This window comes from Magallana gigas, chromosome 1, assembly GCF_963853765.1.
Source record: "Magallana gigas chromosome 1, xbMagGiga1.1, whole genome shotgun sequence".
NCBI classification, from domain to species: Eukaryota; Metazoa; Mollusca; class Bivalvia; order Ostreida; family Ostreidae; genus Magallana; species Magallana gigas.
The window spans coordinates 42208157-42229819 of NC_088853.1; the positions used below are offsets into that span (position 1 = coordinate 42208157).

Genomic DNA, 21663 nt, shown 5'->3' on the forward strand with positions numbered 1-21663 from the left:
TTGAATCATGCTTTGTCATACCATAATCTCCATTATAATCTCATTGCCAATAAAGAACATTTATTTATTTATTTATTTATTTATTTATTTATTTATTTATTTATTTATTTATTCATTTATTTATTTATTTATTTATTAGAAAAAATTTAATGATTTGATATTTTAAATGTAAAAACCAAACCAACTTTTTTCCAAAACACTTATATATTAATATCAAGTTGGACAAGACCTTTAATATCGGGTGGTCGTAGACTGTATTTCTCTCCTTAAAATGATAAGTTCTGTATAAATATATAGTAAAATACTTGAACTATAGAACTGACATATTTATCTTTTCCCCCATTAAATATTACTTTATGACCAAAAGGATTATGCATCAAAGTAAAGGTAGAATTGCCGGATCATTTCTTTTATTATAAGGGCTCCTTAAAATCAGCCGATTTTTTTTTCTTCTAGTTAAGTTTTTTATTAAAATTATTTTATCAAAATAATAATAAAAAATAATAATACATTTAATCTTTAATTTATATTTATTTACTTTATGTCAAACATGTATATAGATATATAATCTATATCTATAGTCAAAAGCAAGGACATATGTCTGATTGGTTTTCTTTTATGGGTTTTCGTATAAAATATATATTTTATTGGGTTTTCTTCGGGGGGGGGGGTCTTTTCGATTTTAATTTTTTTTTTTTGGGGGGGGGGTCGGTTTTAGTGTCGTTCTTTTTTCCCTTGTCCGTAATCTGTAACGAAAGAATTTAACGAGAAATAATAACATTAAGTGCGAATATCATCAACCTTACCATAACCTATTGTTTAATGAAGTTCAACCAATTTGTTTCAATTTATTTTACATTATCCTTGCTCAGCAGATCGTCTTTCGCATATTTTACCTGGATTCCTTTGCAAATGTATTTAGTTGTTATGAAAAACTTCCAGGGAGAACACATTTTGCTTAATGTGTTTTATTTAACATTAAAGAATAAGTGGTGCGTAACGATTTATGGTTTAACAATTAACTCTGTCAAGAATTGAGGTCAAATTGTGAATGTTCACATAATGTAAACGTCTTTTTGATTAAATATTAAATATGTTCAATTTCATAAAACTTAGAATATTTATATTTTGAATAGATTAAATCACTGTTTTAATCTTAAGTTGTAAATTTTACAAGATGTAAAAATCGTAAATGTTGTTTCTCGATTTGTTTTCGATAAAACAAATTGAGTTAAACCGCTTGAACAATTTATCTTAAGGAAATCTACAATACGTTTTTGCAAGAAGGCTTCATACGTCGTTTAGTGTAAGCTGGGTTTTTTTTTACTCTAGCTCTTCGAGTTATAAACTACCTGATGTTTTTTCTGTTTATAGTTAAATGTAATACCAGAATTTCAGTTTGTCGTGTGTCAGCAATTCTTGTGGATTTGATTAGATAGCTCATTTTCTTTAATTTAAACTTTTACTTATCAATTTCGGAGAGCTTCACATGCAATTATCGGTGAATAAATAAACCGTTTTGATTGTATCCTACAAAAATTAAATATCATTTACCTTTTATTTCAATCTTGTGATTTAGATCGATGAATTTAATTATGGTTTCAGTTTTGTTAGAGACTTGTTTTTAAAAAAGTTAGTATCTTTGGTAGCTACATCAATAAAATGTTGCTGGATTTATTTTTTTCTACTTGTCTGATTTGATACTATCTATAGTAGGGAATTTTCAAAATAAACCCGGTGAACAAAATATAAAGTTGTGTCTGTTTGAATTTAAGCGACAAAATAAAACTTCATAAAAAAAAGAATAAAAGTTTAACCTGGAAAGGTAAAGACTACACATTATCTTATTCTCTATATAGAATACAGCGTCTTCTCACAATTTCGTCTCCTTGAGATCAACGATTAATATTTACAGCGAGGCTGGCTGTTCCAATTCAAGGAATAATGAGTTACTCAAGGACTGAACAAAGAGGCTTATGCTCGTTCACGGTAAAAATGATGTTCAAATTTGGTAACAATTGGTTTTTATTTAACACACGTACATGATCGGTCATCAGAATAACTAGACATTGTAAAGCAAAAGTATGAGTAGAGGATCAACTCCTTCAGCGTAATCCAAGTAATCCAAGATATACCAATACAGCGTCTCACAGGTTTTATAGTTACCGCAACATTTACAATAATTGCACGTACAAAAAATTCTTTGTCGACATAACTATTATAGCTTATGATAGCATCTCCTTACATCAAGGAGATGCCCAGTTGTATATTCCAGCGATCTCACTCACAAATGACAACAGTTTTAACTAATCTTTCTTCACATTGAATAATATCACGAGCCATCGCATGTATGCTTCTTTCGTTTTTAATTCAGACGGTTTAAATTTCAACCTTCTATCTATTTGTGACTAAGTCATTAAATTCAGCTCAATACATCTAGCTCTACATCAGCTGTGGGTGCATCCATTTTGAATATTGTTGCTGTTATTGTTTTGTATTCATACGCGCCGCTTTACTTACATAATTTATAATACTTATAAATGACATTTCACGTTTTATGATTTGAAAATGTTTATTAAATGATAAGAAATAAATTTAACAATTGTTCTATTGATATCAGGATTCAAGGAAAACTTTCACGCGCATTGATGAAGTTTTCCGGTCAATTTTTTTATACGTATATAATTCAATAGAAAAATTATTAAATTTATTTATGAGAACGTAATTCTAAAATTTTAATGCTAAAATTTTAATACAATGACGCTGTTGTGAGAAAAAATGAGAGTTTAGTTAAATGAGTACTTTTTTTGTTTGGTTATTCATTGTAAAGTCATATATAAACCACTTTTGATATAAAATGAAAAAGGCCAGATTTGAAGAATATGGTTTACTTGTTAGGTAGACGATGTCTAATTTTTACATTTGATTTACGAAGCTGATAAACAGACTTATCCAAATATAACATATGAATTACATCTTGCTATAACAATATCAATTCTCCTTCTCCAACATATATTCTATGTAGCTAAAGCGATTGTATGCATTCAATATTTGGTTTTTCAGATTTTCGGATTTTTTTATCTAAAATCATCCTGGCTTTGAGTGGACGGACGTTTTTGATAATTTACGTGGCTAGCTTTTTGTTACCTTGTTTTGAATTGTGCAAATTGGGTGCATTCAAGGAATGCTTCTGGATGATAAACACCACCTCTTTAAAAATTGTTCTTCCATAAATAATTTGTTATTCGTTATCCGAAATGAAGAGATGAATTCAGTTCTTGAACCAAATCAAAAAATATTCAAAAAACACTCTAACTTTATTGTCTAAACCATAATTTGAATGCAAATGTATTTCTTTTCTGTATCTCCTTCGGATTACCTTTTCTCATAATTTACAGATATCTCTGTTTAAGGTCTATGTAAAAAATGCAAAGACTTGAGTTGATTGTCAATGATTAACAACCAAATTTTAATCGGATTTATTTGTTGCTAGCTATAGAGCTACTTATGAAAAATGGCGAAAAATCTCAAATTTTAATCGTACGCCTTTCTCACAATGTTATCATGGCTGAAAATGGATTTAATCTGCCTAATATTTTTTTTCATATACGCCGTAGTGTTTGTTTTGTGTTTCTAAGTAAAATTTTATATTGACATCATCCTTTAAGATGGCTTTAAGATGACAAACGTTTTCATTAATTTGCCTGTTTAGCTCTTTTGTGTCTTTTATTAAATTGTACATATTACGTGCATTCTAAATTTAAAATCCTATTGGAGTTTCTAAAAGCAGGAATTATATGTCCTGTAGGAGAATAGTTTTTCCTACAGGAATTTTTATTCAGAAAGGTAGTTTTTCTATAGGAAATTAAGATTTCCTATAGGTCTCTAAAATACTATTGGTGTTTTGTTTAATTCCTATTGGAATTAAAATTTCAATTGGAAGTTTTTTTTGTTATTCCAAGAGGAAATTCCAAATATTCTATAGGAAAATTGTTTTTATATGGGAAAAAGGTTTTTCTGTTATAAATTATTTTTTAAAGGTAAATATCTCACCTGACAGGTAAAATGCATAAATAAAAAAGGTGGATATGAACTCTTTAAGCAATGGTCTATCGCGTAGTTTACAGTGTACATGTTTTTGAATTTTTCAATACATGCAGCATATACGGGTGCAAAAATGCCACCTAAGCATCAGTATATCCGGCACAGTGTTATAAACTTAAGAATATTTTAAAGAATATGATAAAACGTAACATCTTTCCATGATTTAATATTATCTTTTTGCTACTTAATTTTGCAAAACTGGTATGTCGTGACTAACAGGAATAATTATGATTATCTGAAAAAATGACAATCTTTCTTTTATTCAAAACTCAAGAAATAAAACTCTTTAAATTGATAAATTTATATTTTACAATCTTTTTAAACATCAATGTTTTGAAAACCAAAAAAATCATCATAAATTGTAAGAGTTTTCTTTACATTTAATAATAATTGACATATACGTTAGCCAAAATTGGCTACAATGTAACAAGTTCAACTTCTTAACAAAATACACGTCATCACTTTGTTTCTTGCAGTTACCCTATCCATCGTATACTCCATTTCCACCACCAAATTTTCCGTTTTTATTGTTATAGTAATATTTGCCTCCTTTTCTTCCCTTTCTTCCACTTCTTCCACTACCTTTTCCAAATCGACTACCACCTTTGCCACCTCGACCTTTAATTTTTTTTGATTTTTTGGGATATCCTCCATCATTTTCTCCACCAATGAATGGGTATTTTTGTCCGTAGAAAGACGTTTTCACGCCATATCCCTCGCTGTATCCTTTTCCGTTATCACCATTGTTTTCTCCTTCTCCGTTATAAGAATCTACTTCATATTTCCCGCCATTTTCACCATTGCCACCATTACCACCATTTTCGCCATATCCATTTCCGTAACCGTATTCATCATTGCCACCGTTTGCGCCATTTCCATCATTTTCACCGTTATTTTCATACCCGTTGTAGCCTTTTCCTCCATTTCCACCATTGTCCCCGTAACCGTTTTCACCATATCCATCCTTCCTGCCATTGTTGCCGTACCCGTTTTTCTCATATCCACTATTTCCACCATTGTTTCCGTTGCTGTTATCCCCGTATCCTCCGTTTCCACCATTTTCCCCGTAACCGTTTTCACCATATCCACCATTACCACCATTATTTCCGTTGCTGTTATCCCCGTATCCTCCGTTTCCACCATTTTCCCCGTAACTGTTCCCTCCATATCCACCATTTCCACCATTTCCACCATTATCTCCATTACCTTTATCTCCGTATCCTCCGTTTCCACCGTTTTCTCCGTATCCGTTTCCACCATTGCCACCATAACCGTTTCCTTCATTTCCATATCCACTCTTCCTTCCGCCATAGCCTGACCTGTATACCACAGAGGCAAACGTATGTGATACAAGCACGACGCACAATAAACCGAAGAATAGGTGAGGATTCATGTTTGAGTCTGTAAAATGAAAGTATGACAGAAAATATGATTTCTTTGCACTTCTAAGTATGCGTTTATATTATTATCTGCCCCCCCCTTTCAGTTTTGTCTTAAGAAACCTTTGTTATTTTTTTTTTATTTCAATGAACCGTGAAACAGAAGCTGTCATAAAAGGATACCTTTTTTTGAACCTTGTTGAGCTCACTTTGCCACAGTACTGTTTAAATATTCTTGTGAAGCAAGTAATAACGAATGAAGCCAACAGCTTTATGTTTTTTATTTGAAATTCAGCTTTGGCAAAATATCATTCAATAACGAGAACTCCGTTTTTAATTGATTATATGTAAAGTAGTTTTATTACTCTTAAATTTAGTAAAATGTCTACTACCTGACAGTATGCAAAATTTGAAAGGTTAAAAATGTTGAAAGTTATACTTTTTTACATAAAATCTGGTTTGTTGTGAATTGAAACGTACTAGTATAAGAGCACAATGAATACAATGTTGCAAAATTATATTTTTTGATTTACAATATTGTTATTAAGCATGCGAGATCCCAAAACATTCATAACAAGCTTGTTGATGTCATCTTTTTAAACTTCTTACTTAACAATACGCCAGAAAATTGTTTTGGGTGCTTCTTGTAGGTAATTATCAATATATTTTAAGCATATAATAGAAAAAAAATCGTTGAAATTTGTATTTGGTTGAATTAACCATCATCTATATTTCTGTCTCTAAACAAATACATAAAAACATTAATCTTACCTTGTGAACCACTATTTATATTTGTATTTCATTGCAAGTACATATAAGCATTATATTCTTACCTTGTAGATCAGCCACTGAACAACTGAGGCAACTGTTGTGCATTTCTCTGTATATATACTTTAAGATACGTTAGTTTACATTCATTATGCAAAGATGACTTACAAAATAATGCACACAACTGCAATTCCCTCAAAATCAGTTTATAAGTTTAAATGTCATATTAACATGATTCAATTGGATATATATTATTTTTTGTTATCTTTATAATGCCACTTGATTTTAGCTGCGTCATGAAAAAAAGTAAATTTAAGAGGGTTGGGGATTTATTTGACCAAGAGAAATTTCCATAATCCGTGTTCTATTGCCGACAGAGAACTAGAAACTACAGTCAAACTTGTATTAATCAGTCACCTGCGGGAGGCACCCAAAGTGAGCTCTTTACTGAAGTGACCTTTGAATAGAGACTTGTGAATTTGCCAACATCCAATACCTTATAAAAACAGTTATCACAATAAAACAATATTGTATCAAAATGATAGATAAAGTAATTGATTATATGTTTTTTTATAGTATCTATTATATTTACAAATAAGTACAAGTACATAACAATGCATTGTGCATGCATTTTTTTATTTTTTTTAAATTATTGGAAAAAGTCATTTAGTGGTAAAACCTTGTCGCTGACATGTTCACAATTATAACACTAACTATTTTCAAAGCTACCGTATATATAAAAAACAAAAACTTTTAATACCAATCAACAAATAAGTTTTGAACTGACCGTATCTGAACTAAAAATCATATTATCAAATCAAACACTCTTCTATTGCCTCGCCGCAGACATTTTTACACCTATTTTATTCATGTTTATAAAACAAACATTGTTAATACATGTTTAAACAATTCACTTGATTCCCATTCGTATCTGATCTGCCAATTATGTATTATAAATACATCGATTTCTTTGGTTTCTTTCGCCTCAAGAGTATCATTATTGTTTACATTTATTACCGACATTCGGAAGCAATGTTTAAAATTCCCGGGTGTAAATCATGTGACCGGCAAAAATAGCCGCCTAATGCATGTCGACTGTACAGATTCGGATCAAAATAGGATGACCGATGACCGCGTTAGACAGCTGACCGCTCTTTAGAGGACAATTATTTTGGATTTGTTATCGGGAGGAAATAAAGTGACCGCTTACAAAAGGTGACCGCTTAGTAGGTGTGGCCGCTTCGGCAGTTTTGACTGTATCATTGTGGAATCAATTGAATTGTGAGTGCCAATTTTTGTGGATTGTTGGTTGTTTGCTTATTCGGGATGATATAGTTTTGTGGATGCGTCAGTTTTAAGTTTTAGTTTGAGAGATAATTCTTCTTAAATGGTTTTTTCGTCGAGAAGGTAAATTTGTTTTAGAGGGACACCCACGAATTTAACAAAAAATTTGATTTCACAGAACATGTATATATTAGAGAAGGTTCGATAGAAGGTACGTTTGAGTGTTATATATATATATATATATATATATATATATATATATATATATATATATATATATATATATATATATATATATATATATATATATATATATATATATATATATATATAACTCAGTTACATGATAATTAATGTATGTTATCCTTCATTTTGTTTCTTTATTTTCCTTGGAACATTATCCAAGTAAATTGACAATAAATCTCAATAACAACGAGTTTTCTTAATCGTTGGAAATAAAGGGAGAAATTATATTATGTGCAAACACAATAAACCTCAACATCACCTACTGTTTGACAAAGTTCAAACCATTTAATTCAATTTGTCATAAATTATCCTCGCACATAAAAACGACTTTCGCATATATTACCTGGATGCCTCTGCAAATGTGTTATGCTGTTCAGAAACATATTTTTTTATGTGTTTTAGTTAACTTCTTAATGAGTGGTGCGTAACGATTCGTGGTTTTACAATCAACTCCGTCAAGAACTGAGGTCATTATATTGATATTAACATCGGGTTGTTTTCCTTTCGATGAATGTAATACAATCTAATTGTCGTTTATAAAAATCATGAAAATCAAATCTAATTTCTTTTCATCGTACGAGAACTAATTAAATTGTTTATGGTATTAAACCTCATTATAATCATTCACACAAAATTCTCCAATGTGTCATTTTCTCTAAATTACAATTAGTAATACGTTTGCTTAGAGGGGCGGAAATTCATCCGATAAGAACAAAATTTCAACTTTTTATACATTTTACCCCTTTTTGTGGTATTGTTTTTTATTTTCAAATAACTAGATCAATGACCTATTTTTTTAGTTACCTCTTAATGTTTTTTGAAAATTTTGTTAAATTTGTAAACCCATACCAAGGTTTCCTAATTTTAAAATTATTAGAACAAATAAATCAATCTGATGGTTGGAAAATGATAAATTACCAAAATTTATATTACTTTTATATTTCAATTTTCAATTTTTTGTAATTATTAGTAATAGTTCAGATTTTATAGTTCAAAATGTGATAGTTTAAAACACGGCAGAAAACAAAACCTACAAATATAAAAATATGTTGTTTATATATTTTTTATTAAGCGTTGGAGATTTTTTCTTAAAATGAATTCAACACAACATTATAACAAGTATCAGTTATTTTTATATCTGTGCGTGATATGTCGTATACTTTCAGAAGGAAATCTGAAAGCCAAAGATTTTTTTAAACATCAAACCAAGAAAAGATTAATAAGCCGTTTTAATATTTCAAGTCGCAGAAACAATTCCAAAAGTCAGTTGCTGTTTTTTTCTTGGATTTTTTTTTATCGAAATGCAAAATTATAGGTACATGTACATGTAGGATTAGTAGAATAGGTAGGATGCGTACTCTGAATAAGAAAGGTCTTTGATGATATTTTCTTTGTTTTTTTTTTCTTTTTTAAATATTATCCAACTTTTCATAGCATAGTTTTGAGGATATTGTTGATATGTACTCCAATATGTATGCAACAAAAATAAAACCTCAGAATTGCTTAGTCTTTTTTTTGGGGGGGGATGTTTTGGGGTTTTTTGTATTTTTTTTTTTTAAGTGTGTCTTTAAATGCTGTAATTTTGTATTAAGTAAATTTTCAAATGCAATAACTCAAATAGAATTCAAGGCTTCTTTAATTTTCTTGCCACAACGCTTTCATTTTGTGGGATTTTTAACAAATAATATACTTTTCTGATAATGAATTTGTACGTAGCTTATGAACCACAAAGTGAGATATACTTTATACATCTGAATCCCTTTGTAATATTATACCTTTTTAATCGAATTGTGTTTAGTTCAAGAATTTGAGTTCGAAGGCCTTTTTTGATTTATCAGGTGCTTTAGGCGAGCGATAGTCGAACACTATATGAATTTCTAAAATTGTGTTCATTTCAAATACTACCATTAATTTTATGCATATAAAATCGATGGCTTTATTTTACGGAAAAGGGGTTATCTTAATTTTGGTCGGGATCGGCCTGCGGCCTTCTTATATCATTAAAGTCTGGAAACTCGGGGTCAACATTCTTTTCCAAAAGTTGCTGCATAGAGAGTAGGTGGAAAACTTTTAGAATTTTTGAAATTGTTTGCCATAAAGTTTTTGCATCCGTCTTTAATATATTCGAGATTCCATTAATGGATAGACAAATTATCCGGGGGGGGGGGGGTACATTATTTTTAATCCGGCCTCTATGTTTTCTATTGATAGGGCCAGAATAAAAGCAGGGTGTTTCCAGCATGTACCATTCATATATATATATATATAATTTGTTAATTTTAAATCGACATTTTAGAAATCGTGTTTTTAGTTTCAAGTGATTTATTGTATGTGTATTGTTCATTTTAATGACAACAAAAACTAAGAGGAATTGCAGACAGAAAGATTAAGGTCAAAAAGGTCAAGACTCGACCAATCAGCTCCATCCGCTGACGATCAGGCATCAAAGGAACCCGGTCCATAACGAAGCAGAGGAAGCGTCATCGATTTAGAAGGTGAAGATGTGGCAACTGTGAACCAAAGTTTGCCCCCTGAAACATGTTCCTTCTTTAGCTATTCAATCAGGTACAAGCATTGGTGTTGAAAGTCAATACATAGATAGCATTCATACATTGCTATCTAACAATGTTTTTAACTCATTAAATTAATAAAAAAATATTAGTTCATCATACATTGACATTAGCTTATTGCTTGATAATACCTCTCTGGCGGAATCTTCAGAGATAAAGAATATTTTTAATGAAAAGGGCGAGTAAGTCACAAGAGAGGTTATAAGGCCCAGCATAAAGATTCAATATATAGATGGACATATGCATTTCTAGTATATGCAAGTATCTATGCTTTAGCCCATCCAGAATCTTTTCAAGGTCTTCTAGAATATTTGTATGACATTAGACTAGGGACGTCAAGATATGGGGAGGGAGATTTGAGATGAAAGAAATATGATGAACAATTTAGACTTCGCCGCAGTATCGATCCCACCGAAGGAGGTCTAAAGTAGGCTACGAGTTACGGTTGATGTTTATGACATAATCTCCACAATCTAAAGTTCCACTCAACTCAAATCGCTCAACGTACATGTATAAAAAGTGTTTTGATTTCAATTTAAAGGGAAATTGCTACAAACCGTCTTGTCAGTGCAAAAGTGTAAAAGATGTTCAAGGTCTCATCCACAATACCAGTGTCTCCCTTCCCTCTCTCTAACCATATATTTAAGGCCACATATTGCCCGAGGGCACCATTGCAGAGACAATCCAAGTTTAGACCCCCTGTGTCACATCCAACACAAACTCCAAGGCCACAAAGATATATGGGCCCCAGGATCTTACCCTATTAAAACTAAAATATTTGGATCTATATTTACAATCATATCCATACAAATATGCCTCTTATTATTAAAATTGGTTTTTCCATGAGTTTTGAAATAAATTATACTGGCCAAGGGTTTCATGTGAATTCAAAACATCTCAAGTCTGCAAACGAAAACCATTATCATTTGTGGATATGATAAATAAAGAAATTAAGCTGGGCTGGAATATGGGTCCTTTTGATCAATTGCCTATTTCCAACCTTCACATTTCGCCAGTTGGTATTGTTCCAAAATCGGATGTGGGTTGCGAATGATAATTCATTTATCATATCCTAGTGATCGTGGGATCAAAGACTTTATAGACCAAAGTGCTGTACAATTTTTTTTTACAAAACAAATGACACCTCATATTTAAATTTCCATGATCCTTTTGGGTTTTTTTTTATTTTGAAATAATCCATTAAATAACTTTAAGTTGATAAACGTTTTCAATAATGTGCCTGTTTAGCTCGGTTGTGTCTTTTATTAGATCGTAAATATTACGTACATTCTCAATTGAAAATCCTATTGAATTTTCTAAGTCCTGTAGGAGAGAAGTATTTCCTACAGGATTTTTATTAAGACAGGTAGTTTTCCTATAGAAAATTAAGATTGCCTGTAGGTCTCTAAAATACTATGGGTGTTTTGTTCAATTCCTATTGGAATTAAAATTCCAATTGGAAGTTGTTTTTTTTTCAAGAGGAAATTCTAAATATGCTATAGGAAAATTGTTTTTATATGGGAAAAATGTTTTTCTGTTATAAATAATTTTTTAAAGGTAAATATCTCACCTGATAGGTAAAATGCATAGAATTAATAACAAATTAAAGGTGGATATGAACTCTTTAAGCAATGGTCTATTACGTAGTTTACAGTGTACATGTATTTGAATTTTTCAAAACATGCAGCTTATACGGGTGCAAAATGCCACCTATGCACTGGCATAATCATATCCGACACAGTGTTATCAACTTTAAAATATTTTAAAAAATATTTAAAACGTAACGTCTTTCCATGATTTCATATAATCTTTTTGCTACTTAATTTTGCAAAACTGGTATGTCGTGACCAACAGGAATATAATTATCTGAAAAAATGACAATTTTTCGTATATTCAAAACTCAAGAAATAAAACTCTTTAAATTGATAAATTTATATTTTACAATCTTTTTAAACATTAATGTTTTGAAAACCAAAAAAATCATCATAAATTGTAAAAGTTTTCTTTATATTTAATTATAATTGACATCTACGTTAAACACAGTTTGCTACAGTTTAACATGTTCATCTTCTTGACAAAATACCAGTCATCACTTGGTTTCTTCAGTTACCCTGATCCACCGTAAACTCCATTTCCACCACCGAATTTTCCGTTTTTATTGTTAAAGTTATATTTGCCTCCCTTTCTCCCCTTTCTACCACTTCTTCCACTACCTTTTCCAATTGGACTACCACCTTTGCCACCACCACCTTTATTTTTGTTGGATATTTTGGGATATCCTCCATCATTCTCTCCACCTTTCGATGTGTATTTCTGTCCGTAGAAAGACGTTTTCACGCCATATCCCTCGCTGTATCCTTTTCCGTTATGACCATTGTTTTCTCCTTCTCCGTTATAAGCATCTACCTCATATTTCCCGCCATTTTCACCATTGCCACCATTACCACCATTTTCGCCATATCCATTTCCGTAACCGTATTCATCATTGCCACCGTTTTCGCCATTTCCACCATTTTCACCTTTATTTTCATACCCGTTGTAACCTTTTCCTCCATTTCCACCATTGTCCCCGTAACCGTTTTCACCATATCCATCTGTTCTGCCATTGTTGCCATACCCGTTATTCTCATATCCACCATTCCCATACCCGATATTACCGGATCCTCTATTCCACCGTTATCCCCGTAACCGTTTCCGTCATATCCACCATTTCCACCATTATTTCCATTGCCGTTATTTCCGTATCCTCCGTTTCCACCGTTTTCTCCGTATCCGTTTCCACCATTGCCACCATAACCGTTTCCTTCATTACCATATCCGCTCTTCCTTCCGCCATAGCCTAACCTGTATACCACAGAGGCAGACGTTTGTGCTACAAGCACGGTACACAATAAACCTAAGCATAGGTAAGGATTCATGGTTGAGTCTGTAAAATGATAGTATGACAGAGAATATGATTTCTTTGCACTTCTAAGTATGCGTTTATATCATTATTTGGCCCCCATCAGTTTTGTCTTAAGAAACCTTTGATATATTTTTTTATTTCCATGAACATGAAACAGAATCTGTAATAAAAGAATAGCTATTTGAAACTTTTTTAAGCTAACTTTGCCACAGTACTGTTTAAATATTCTTGTGAAGCAAGTAATAACGAATGAAGCCAACAGCTTTATGGTTTTTTATTTGAAATGCAACTTTGGCAAAATATAATTCAGTAACGAGAACTCCGTTTTTATTGATTATGCGTACAATACTTTTATCAGTTCAAATGTAGTAAAATGTCTAATACATGTATGCAAAATTTGATAGTTCATTGGAGAAAGGTTATAATGTTAAAATGTATAATTTGTTGTCATAAAATCTTGTTAGTAGTGAGTCGAAACGTACAAGTATAAGAGCACAATGAATACAATGTTGCAAAATTATATTTTTTGATTTAAAATATTGTTTTTAAGCAGGTGAGAGCCTAAAAAAATTCATAACAAGCGTGTTCATGTAATTTTTTTAACTTCTTACTTAACAATATGCCAGAAAATTGTTTTGGGTGCTTTTTGTAGGTAATTATAAAAATATTTTAAGCATATCAAAGAAAAAAATCGTTGAAATTTGTATTTGGTTGAATTAATCATCATCTATATTTCTGTCTCTAAACAAATACATAAAAACATTATAATCTTACCTTATGAACCACAATTTATATTTGTGTTTCATTGCAAGTACATATAAGCTTTATATTCTTACCTTATAGATCAGCCACTGAACAACTGAGGCAACTGTTGTGCATTCCTCTTTATATATACTTTTAGATACGTTAGTTTACATTCATTATGCAAAGATGACTTACAAAATAATGCACACAACTACAATTCCCTCAAAATCAGCTTATAAGTTTAAATGTCATATTAACATGATTCAATTGGATATATATTATTTTTGATTATTTTTATAATGCCACTTGATTTTAGCTGCATCATGAAAAAAAGTAAATTTAGGGGGGTTTGGGATTCATTTGACCAAGAGAAATTTCCATAATGCGTGTTCTATTACCAACAGACAACTAGAAACTACAGTCAAACTTGTATTAATCAGTCACCTGCGGGGGGCACCAAAAGTAGGCTCTTAACTGAAGTGACCTTTGAATAGAGACTTGTGAATTTCCCAACATCAAATACCTTATAAAAACAGTTACTACAATAAAACAATTATGTATCAAAATGATAGATAAAGTAATTGATTAAATGGTTTTTATAGTATCTATTATATTTACAAATAAGTACAAGTACATAACAATGCATTGTGCATGCATTTTTTATATTTTTTTAAATTATTGAAAAAAGTCATTACGTGGTAAAACCTTGTCGCTGACTTTTTCACAATTAAAACACTAACTATTTTCATGGGTACCGTACATATGAAATACAAACACTTTGAATACAAATCAACAATAAAGTTTTGAACTGAACTAAAAATCATATTAATAAAATCAAACACTTTTCTGTTGCCTCGCCGCGGACATTCTTACACCTATTGTATTCATGTTTATAAAACAAACATTGTTAAAACATGTTTTAACAATTCACTTGATTCCCATTCGTATCTGATCTGCCAATTATGTATTATAAATACATCGATTTATTTGGTTTCCTTCGCCTCAAGCGTATCATAATTGTTTACATTTATTACCGACATTCGAAAGCCATGTTTAAAATTCCCGGGTGTAAATCATGTGACCGGCAAAAATAGCCGCCTAATGCATGTCGACTGTACAGATTCAGATCAAAATAGGATGACCGATGACCGCGTTAGACAGGTGGCTGCTCTTTGGAGGGCAATTATTTTGGATTTTTCATCTGGAGGAAATAAAATGAGCGCATACGAAAGTTGACCGCTTAGTAGGGGTGGCCGCTTCGGCAGTTTTGACTGTATAATTGTGGAATCAATTGAATTCTGAGTGCCAATTTTTGTGGATTGTTGGTTGTTTGCTTATTCGGGATGATATAGTTTTGTGGAGGCGTCGGTTTTAAGTTTTAGTTTGAGTGAAAATTCTTCTTAAATGCTTTTTTCGTCGAGAAGGTAAATTCGTTTTGGAGGGACACCCACGAATTCCACAAAAAGTTAGATTTCACAGAACATGTATATATTAGAAAAGGTTCGATAAAAGGTACGATTGAGTTATATATAAACTCAGTTACATAATAATTAATGTATTTTATCTTTCATTTTGTTTCTTTATTTTCCTTGGAACATTATCCAAGTAAATTGACAATAAATCTCAATGACAACGAGTTTTCTTAATCGTTGGGAATAAAGGGAGAAATAATATTATGTGCAAACACAATAAACCTCAACATCACCTACTGTTTGACAAAGTTCAAACCATTTAATTCAATTTGTCATAAATTATCCTCGCACATCAAAACTACAAAACGACAAAATCGCATATATTACCTAGATGCCTCTGCAAATGTGTTAAGCTTTTCAGAAACATTTTTAAGGAGGACATTTTTTTATGTGTTTTAGTTAACTTCTTAATGAGTGGTGCGTAACGATTCGTTGTTTTACAATCAACTCCGTCAGGAACTGAGGTCATAAGATTGATAATCACATTATTAAAATTTCAACTTTTTATACATTTTACCCCTTGTTGTTTTGTTTTGTTTTTATTATCAAATAACTAGATCAATGACCTACTTTTTTAGTTACCTCTTAATGTTTATTGAAACATTTGTCAAATTCGTAAACCCATACTAACGTTTCCTAATTTTAAAATTATTAGAAAAAATTAATCAATCTGATGGTTGGAAAATGATAAATTACCAAAGTTTTCATTACTTTCATATTTCAATTTTCATTTCTTCTTTTGTAATTATTAGTAATAGTCCAGATTTTTTACAAAACACGGCAGAATACAATACCTACAAATATAAAAATATGTTGTTTATATATTTTTTATGAAGCGTTATAGATTTTTTTAAAATTAAATTCAACACAACATTAAAACAATTATCAGTACTGACATAAAAGATGAAACAGGCAAACATCAATGTTTAACATGATGGTGATTTTCCAATTTTTTAATATCTGTGCGTGATATGTCGTATTCTATTAGAAGGAAATCTGAAAGCCAAACATTTTTTTAACATCAAACCAAGGAAAGATTAATAAGCCGTTTTAATATTTCAAGTCGCAGAAACAAATAACAATATTACCAATCTGGCGCATAATGTTCATACGAATTATTGTATACAGACGATGAATTCTAATTATTTTAATGAGGATGTTATATTCAATCCCAAAAGTCAGTTGTATTTTTTTCTTGGATTTTTTTTTATCGAAATGCAAAATTATAGGTAGGATTAGTAGAATAGGTAGGACCCGTACTTTGAATAAGAAAGGTATTTGACTATGTTAATTTTTAAGTATTCTTTGTTTTTTTTTTTCTTTCTTTTTTTTGAAATATTATCCAACTTTTTCATAGCATAGTTTTGGGGGTATTTTTTATATGTACTCCAATATGTTTTTAACAAAAATAAAACCTCAGAGTTGCTTTGGTTTTTTTGTGTTTGTTTTTTTTTTGTGGGGGGGGGGGGGGGGTTGTGTCTTTAAATGCAGTAATTTGGTGTCAAGTAATTTTTCAAATGCTATAACTCGAATAGAATTCAAGGCTTCTATAATTTTGTTGCCACAAAGCTTACACTTTGTGGGCTTTTTAAAAAATAATAGACTTTTCTGATAATGAATTTGTACGTAGCTTATGAACTACAAAGTGAGATATACTTAATACATCTGAATCCCTTTGTAATATCATACCTTTTTAATTGAATTATGTTTAGTTCAAGAATTTGAGTTCGAAGGCCTATTTTGATTCATCAGGTGTTTTAGGCGAGCGTTAGTCGAACACTCAATGAATTTCTAAAATTGTGTTCATTTCAAATACTACCATTAATTTTATGCATATAAAATCGATGGCTTTTTTTTTTTAACGGGAAAGGGGTTACATGTATCTTAATTTTGGTCGGGATCGGCCTTCGGCCTTCTTATATCATTAAAGTCTGGAAACTCGGGGTAAACATTCTTTTCCAAAAGTTGCTGAATAGAGAGTACGTAGGTGAAAAACTTTTAGGATAGAATTTTTGAAATTGTTTGCCGTAAAGTTTTTGCATCCGTCTTTAATATATTCGAGATTCCATTAATGGATAGACAAATTATCTGGGGGATTTTTTTACATTATTTTTAATCCGGCGTCTATATTTTCTATTGATAGGGCCAGATTAAAAGCAGGGTGTTTTTCAGCATGCACCATTCATATATAATTTGTAAATTTTAAGTCGACTTTTTAGAAATCGTGTTTTTAGTTTCAAGTGATTTATTGTATGTGTATTGTTCATTTTGATGAGCGGAAATGTCAACCAAAAAAACTAAGAGGAATTGCAGACAAGGGAAAGGATTAAGGTCAAAAAGGTCAAGACTAGACCAATGAGCTCCATCCACTGACGATCAGGCATCAAAGGAACCCGGTCCATAACGAAGCAGAGGAAGCGTCATCGATTTAGAAGGTGAAGATGTGGCAACTGTGAACCAAAGTTTGCCCCCTGAAACATGTTCCCTCTTTAGCTATTCAATCAAGTACAAGCATTGGTGTTGAAAGTCAATACATAGATAGCATTCATACATTGTTATCTAACAATGTGTTTAACTCATTAAATTTAAAAAAAAATAGGTTTTTTTTGCCACTTAGACCTCTATTTTTGTTAGATCTTTGTTGATATCCTCCATACACTCCACCTCTTAATGAGTACTTCTGATCGTAAGAAGTTGTTTCGACGCCATTATTATTAAAAATTGGTTATTCCATGAGTTTTGAAATAAATTATACTGGCCAAGGGTTTCATGTGAATTCAAAACATCAAAAGACCATGATCATTTGTGGATATGATAAATAAAGAAATTAAGTTGGGCAGGAATATGGGTCCTTTTGATCAACTGCCTATATCCAACCTTCACATTTCGCCAGTTGGCATTGTTCCAAAATCGGATGAGGGTTGCGAATGATTATTCATTTATCATATCCTAGTGATCGTGGGATCAAAGACTTTATAGACCACATTGCTGTACAACTTTTTTACAAAACAAATGACACAATATGATATTGTATTTTTCACCTCATATTTAAATTTGCCCCTGACGTCGAGGCGGGTACAATTGTATAACGACTTTGGCATTGCTTCACATGTGTATATAAAGGTCAAAAAATTTTGGCAAATGAAGAAAAATAGGTTTACATTTGGAGCTCTAATTTATATTTCAGGATTTTCGGGAATTTTTTTTTTCAAATTGATGCATAATATACGGGTTGAATAAAACCAATTATACTTGGCATGAAACCAAACGGTTCCATTTTCAAAACATTTCCATGACGCGTTAAGTTTGCCTTTCTCTCTCTCTCTCTCTCTCTCTCTCTCTCTCATTCTCTCTCTCCCATTCTCTCTCTCTCTCTCTCTCTCTCTCTCTCTCTCTCTCTCTCTCTCTCTCTCTCTCTCTCTCTCTCTAACTGATCATTGTTCTTTTTTTCCCTGGTCGTTGTTAAATTAAATTTACTTAAGAAAACAGAATGAAATTATTAATAATGAGACATCATAAAAGTAAGCATATTGCAAGGAATAATAACTGTAAGTGTTAACAGTCACCATAACCTACTGTTCAACACATTTGATTCAATTTTTTACATTATCCTTGCTCCTCTGAACGAATTCCGCACATTTTACTTGGATGCTCTTGCGAAAGTATTAAGCTGTTTTCAAACATTTTTTAGGGGAACAAATTTTATTTCATGTGTTTTATCTAACTTCAAAAAAAGTGGTGCGTAGCGATTCGTGGTTTAACATTGTCAAGAATTAAGGTCAAAATATAAATATTCACATCGTGTAAACGTCCCTTCAATTAGATATTAAGCAAGTTAAATTTTATTAAACTTTAAATATATATTCTTTGAAATTATTTTAATTACTTAATTCTAATATTAGGTTGTCAATAGCTTACGATACAGACATCATGGAGTTTGCGTCTGTCTTTGTTTTTCATAGAAAATTGACCAAAACCGCTTGAACAATTTTAATCATGTCCTTAGTATATCTACGTTACCGAACGTTTTTAGAAAAAGGCTAGCATGTGTCAATAAGTGTGAGTATTTCTGTTACTTCAGCTCCAGCTCTTAAAGAATTTGCTCCTCCTCACATAACTCGTTTTTCGTTATCCGAAATGAAGAAATGAATTTATTTGTCGAACCATATTACAAAATGCACAAAAGGACCCTAGACGCTATTGTGAGTATTGTCCATGACATGATTTGAATACAAAACTTTTTTTGACAGTATCTAATTTGGCATACCTTCTGTTATGTGTTACAATGTATATCTATTTAGGTCAATGTAGAACATTGCAAAAACCTTAGTTTGTTTTTAACGATTAATTATCAAATTCAAACGAATTAAGTTTTTGCCAAAGCTACTTATGATAAAGCGCAAAACCTCAAGTTTTATTCATATGCCTTTCTCACAAATTTTATCATGGCGAAAATGGATCTAATCTGTATATTTTTTTTCTTGTCTGCTGTAGTGTTTGTATTCTCTGAAAAGTTTCCAACAAATTTTTTAAAGTATTTTTCAACTATCTTTCGAGTTTTCTTTTCATGTTTAAAAAGTACCAATGTCATCAATACGAGCAATTTTAACAGTATTGGATTTATGTATAAACATGAACTTAAAAGATTTTTTTAAGAATTTGATCAAGCTAATCGTCGTTGTATGATTTCTAATAATTCATTTGCTACTAAATCTTGCGAAACTGATATATTTTGACCAACGGGAATAACCAATAAATGGCAAATATTCGTATATATCAAAATTCAATGAATAAAACTATTTGAAATGGTATAAAAATATTTGACAATTTTATTCAACATCAATATTTTGAAAACAAAAAGAACTATTTAAAATTGTAATATCAATAATATCCGAAATCTACGTTAGCCAAAATTTGCTATTTGCTACAGTGTCTCACTTTCATGTTTTTAACAAATTACCAGTCATAACTTGGTTTTTTGTAGCTACCTTGTCCACCGTATCCACCATGTCTACCACCGTTGTTTCCGTTTTTGTTGTTATTTCTGCCTCCCTTACTTCCCTTTCTAACACTTCTACCACTACCTTTTCCGACCCGTCTGCCTCCTTTCCCGCCTCGACCTCTATTTTTGTTAGATCTTTGTTGATATCCTCCATACTCTCCACCTGTAGCTGGGTACTTCTGGTCGTTAGAAGTTGTTTCGACGCCATATTCCTCGCCGTATCCTTGTCCATTATCGCCGTTGTTTCCTCCTCCGTTATAAGCATCTACTCCATACCCCCCACCATTTCCACCATTACCACCTTTCTTGCCATATCCGTTTCCGTTATCACCATTGCCACCGTTGTCACCTTTTCCACCATTTCCACCATTATTTCCGTTGCCGTTATTTCCGTATCCTCCGTTTCCACCATTTTCCCCGTAACTGTTTTCACCATATCCACCATTTCCGCCACCATTATCTCCATTGCCGTTATCCCCGTATCCTCCATTTCCACCGTTGTCCTTATAACCGTTTTCACCATATCCACCATTTCCACCATTATTTCCGTTACCATTATCCCCGTATCCTCCGTTTCCACCATTTTTCCCGTAACCGTTTCCGTCATATCCATCATTTCCGCCACCATTTCCATTGCCGTTATTTCCGTATCCTCCGTTTCCACCGTTTTCTCCGTATCCGTTTCCACCACTGCTGCCATAACCGTTTCCTTCATTACCATATCCGCTCTTCCTTCCGCCATAGCCTGACCTGTATACCACAGAGGCAGACGTTTGTGCTACAAGCACGGCGCACAATAAACCTAAGCATAGGTGAGGATTCATGGTTGGGAGGTAGTCTGTAAAAAATGTAACGAAGAGATTGATTTATATGCATTAAGCGTTTTATCATTACAAGCCAACACTACAAAGTGTCTCAAGAATTTCTTTTTTTTTAATATTAATGAAACAGAAACTATTATAAGAAAATACTGTTCAAAACTTTATATTTACATCTACCAAGTATCATTTCCTATATTTCTCACAGAAACTTATAGTAAATTCAAAGTTCTATAGAAAAAGCTAAACTGAAATCTACACGCCCAATTTTTCGATTGGTTGATATCTACAGTGGCTGAAACAAACAAGGACTGATAGGACTGAGATTGACACGCGTGTTTATCGTTTGATCGAAACCTATAGCGACGAAA

The 21663-nt window shown here is 31.7% G+C and overlaps 2 protein-coding genes across 2 annotated transcripts; both read right to left on the bottom strand.

Moving 5' to 3' along the window:
* Positions 1-4585: 4585 nt before the first annotated feature.
* On the bottom strand, positions 4586-12639 carry LOC136275924 (eggshell protein 2A-like). Its single transcript, XM_066086396.1, has 2 exons — positions 12462-12639; positions 4586-5505 (listed from the first exon to the last, which is right to left on the bottom strand). The coding sequence occupies exons 1-2, from the start codon at positions 12637-12639 to the stop codon at positions 4586-4588; spliced, it is 1098 nt and encodes a 365-aa protein (XP_065942468.1).
* A 7789-nt stretch (positions 12640-20428) lies between these two features.
* On the bottom strand, positions 20429-21298 carry LOC136275927 (uncharacterized). The gene has a single exon (XM_066086401.1). It carries the CDS (start codon positions 21296-21298, stop codon positions 20429-20431), a length of 870 nt encoding a protein of 289 aa, XP_065942473.1.
* Positions 21299-21663: the final 365 nt, after the last annotated feature.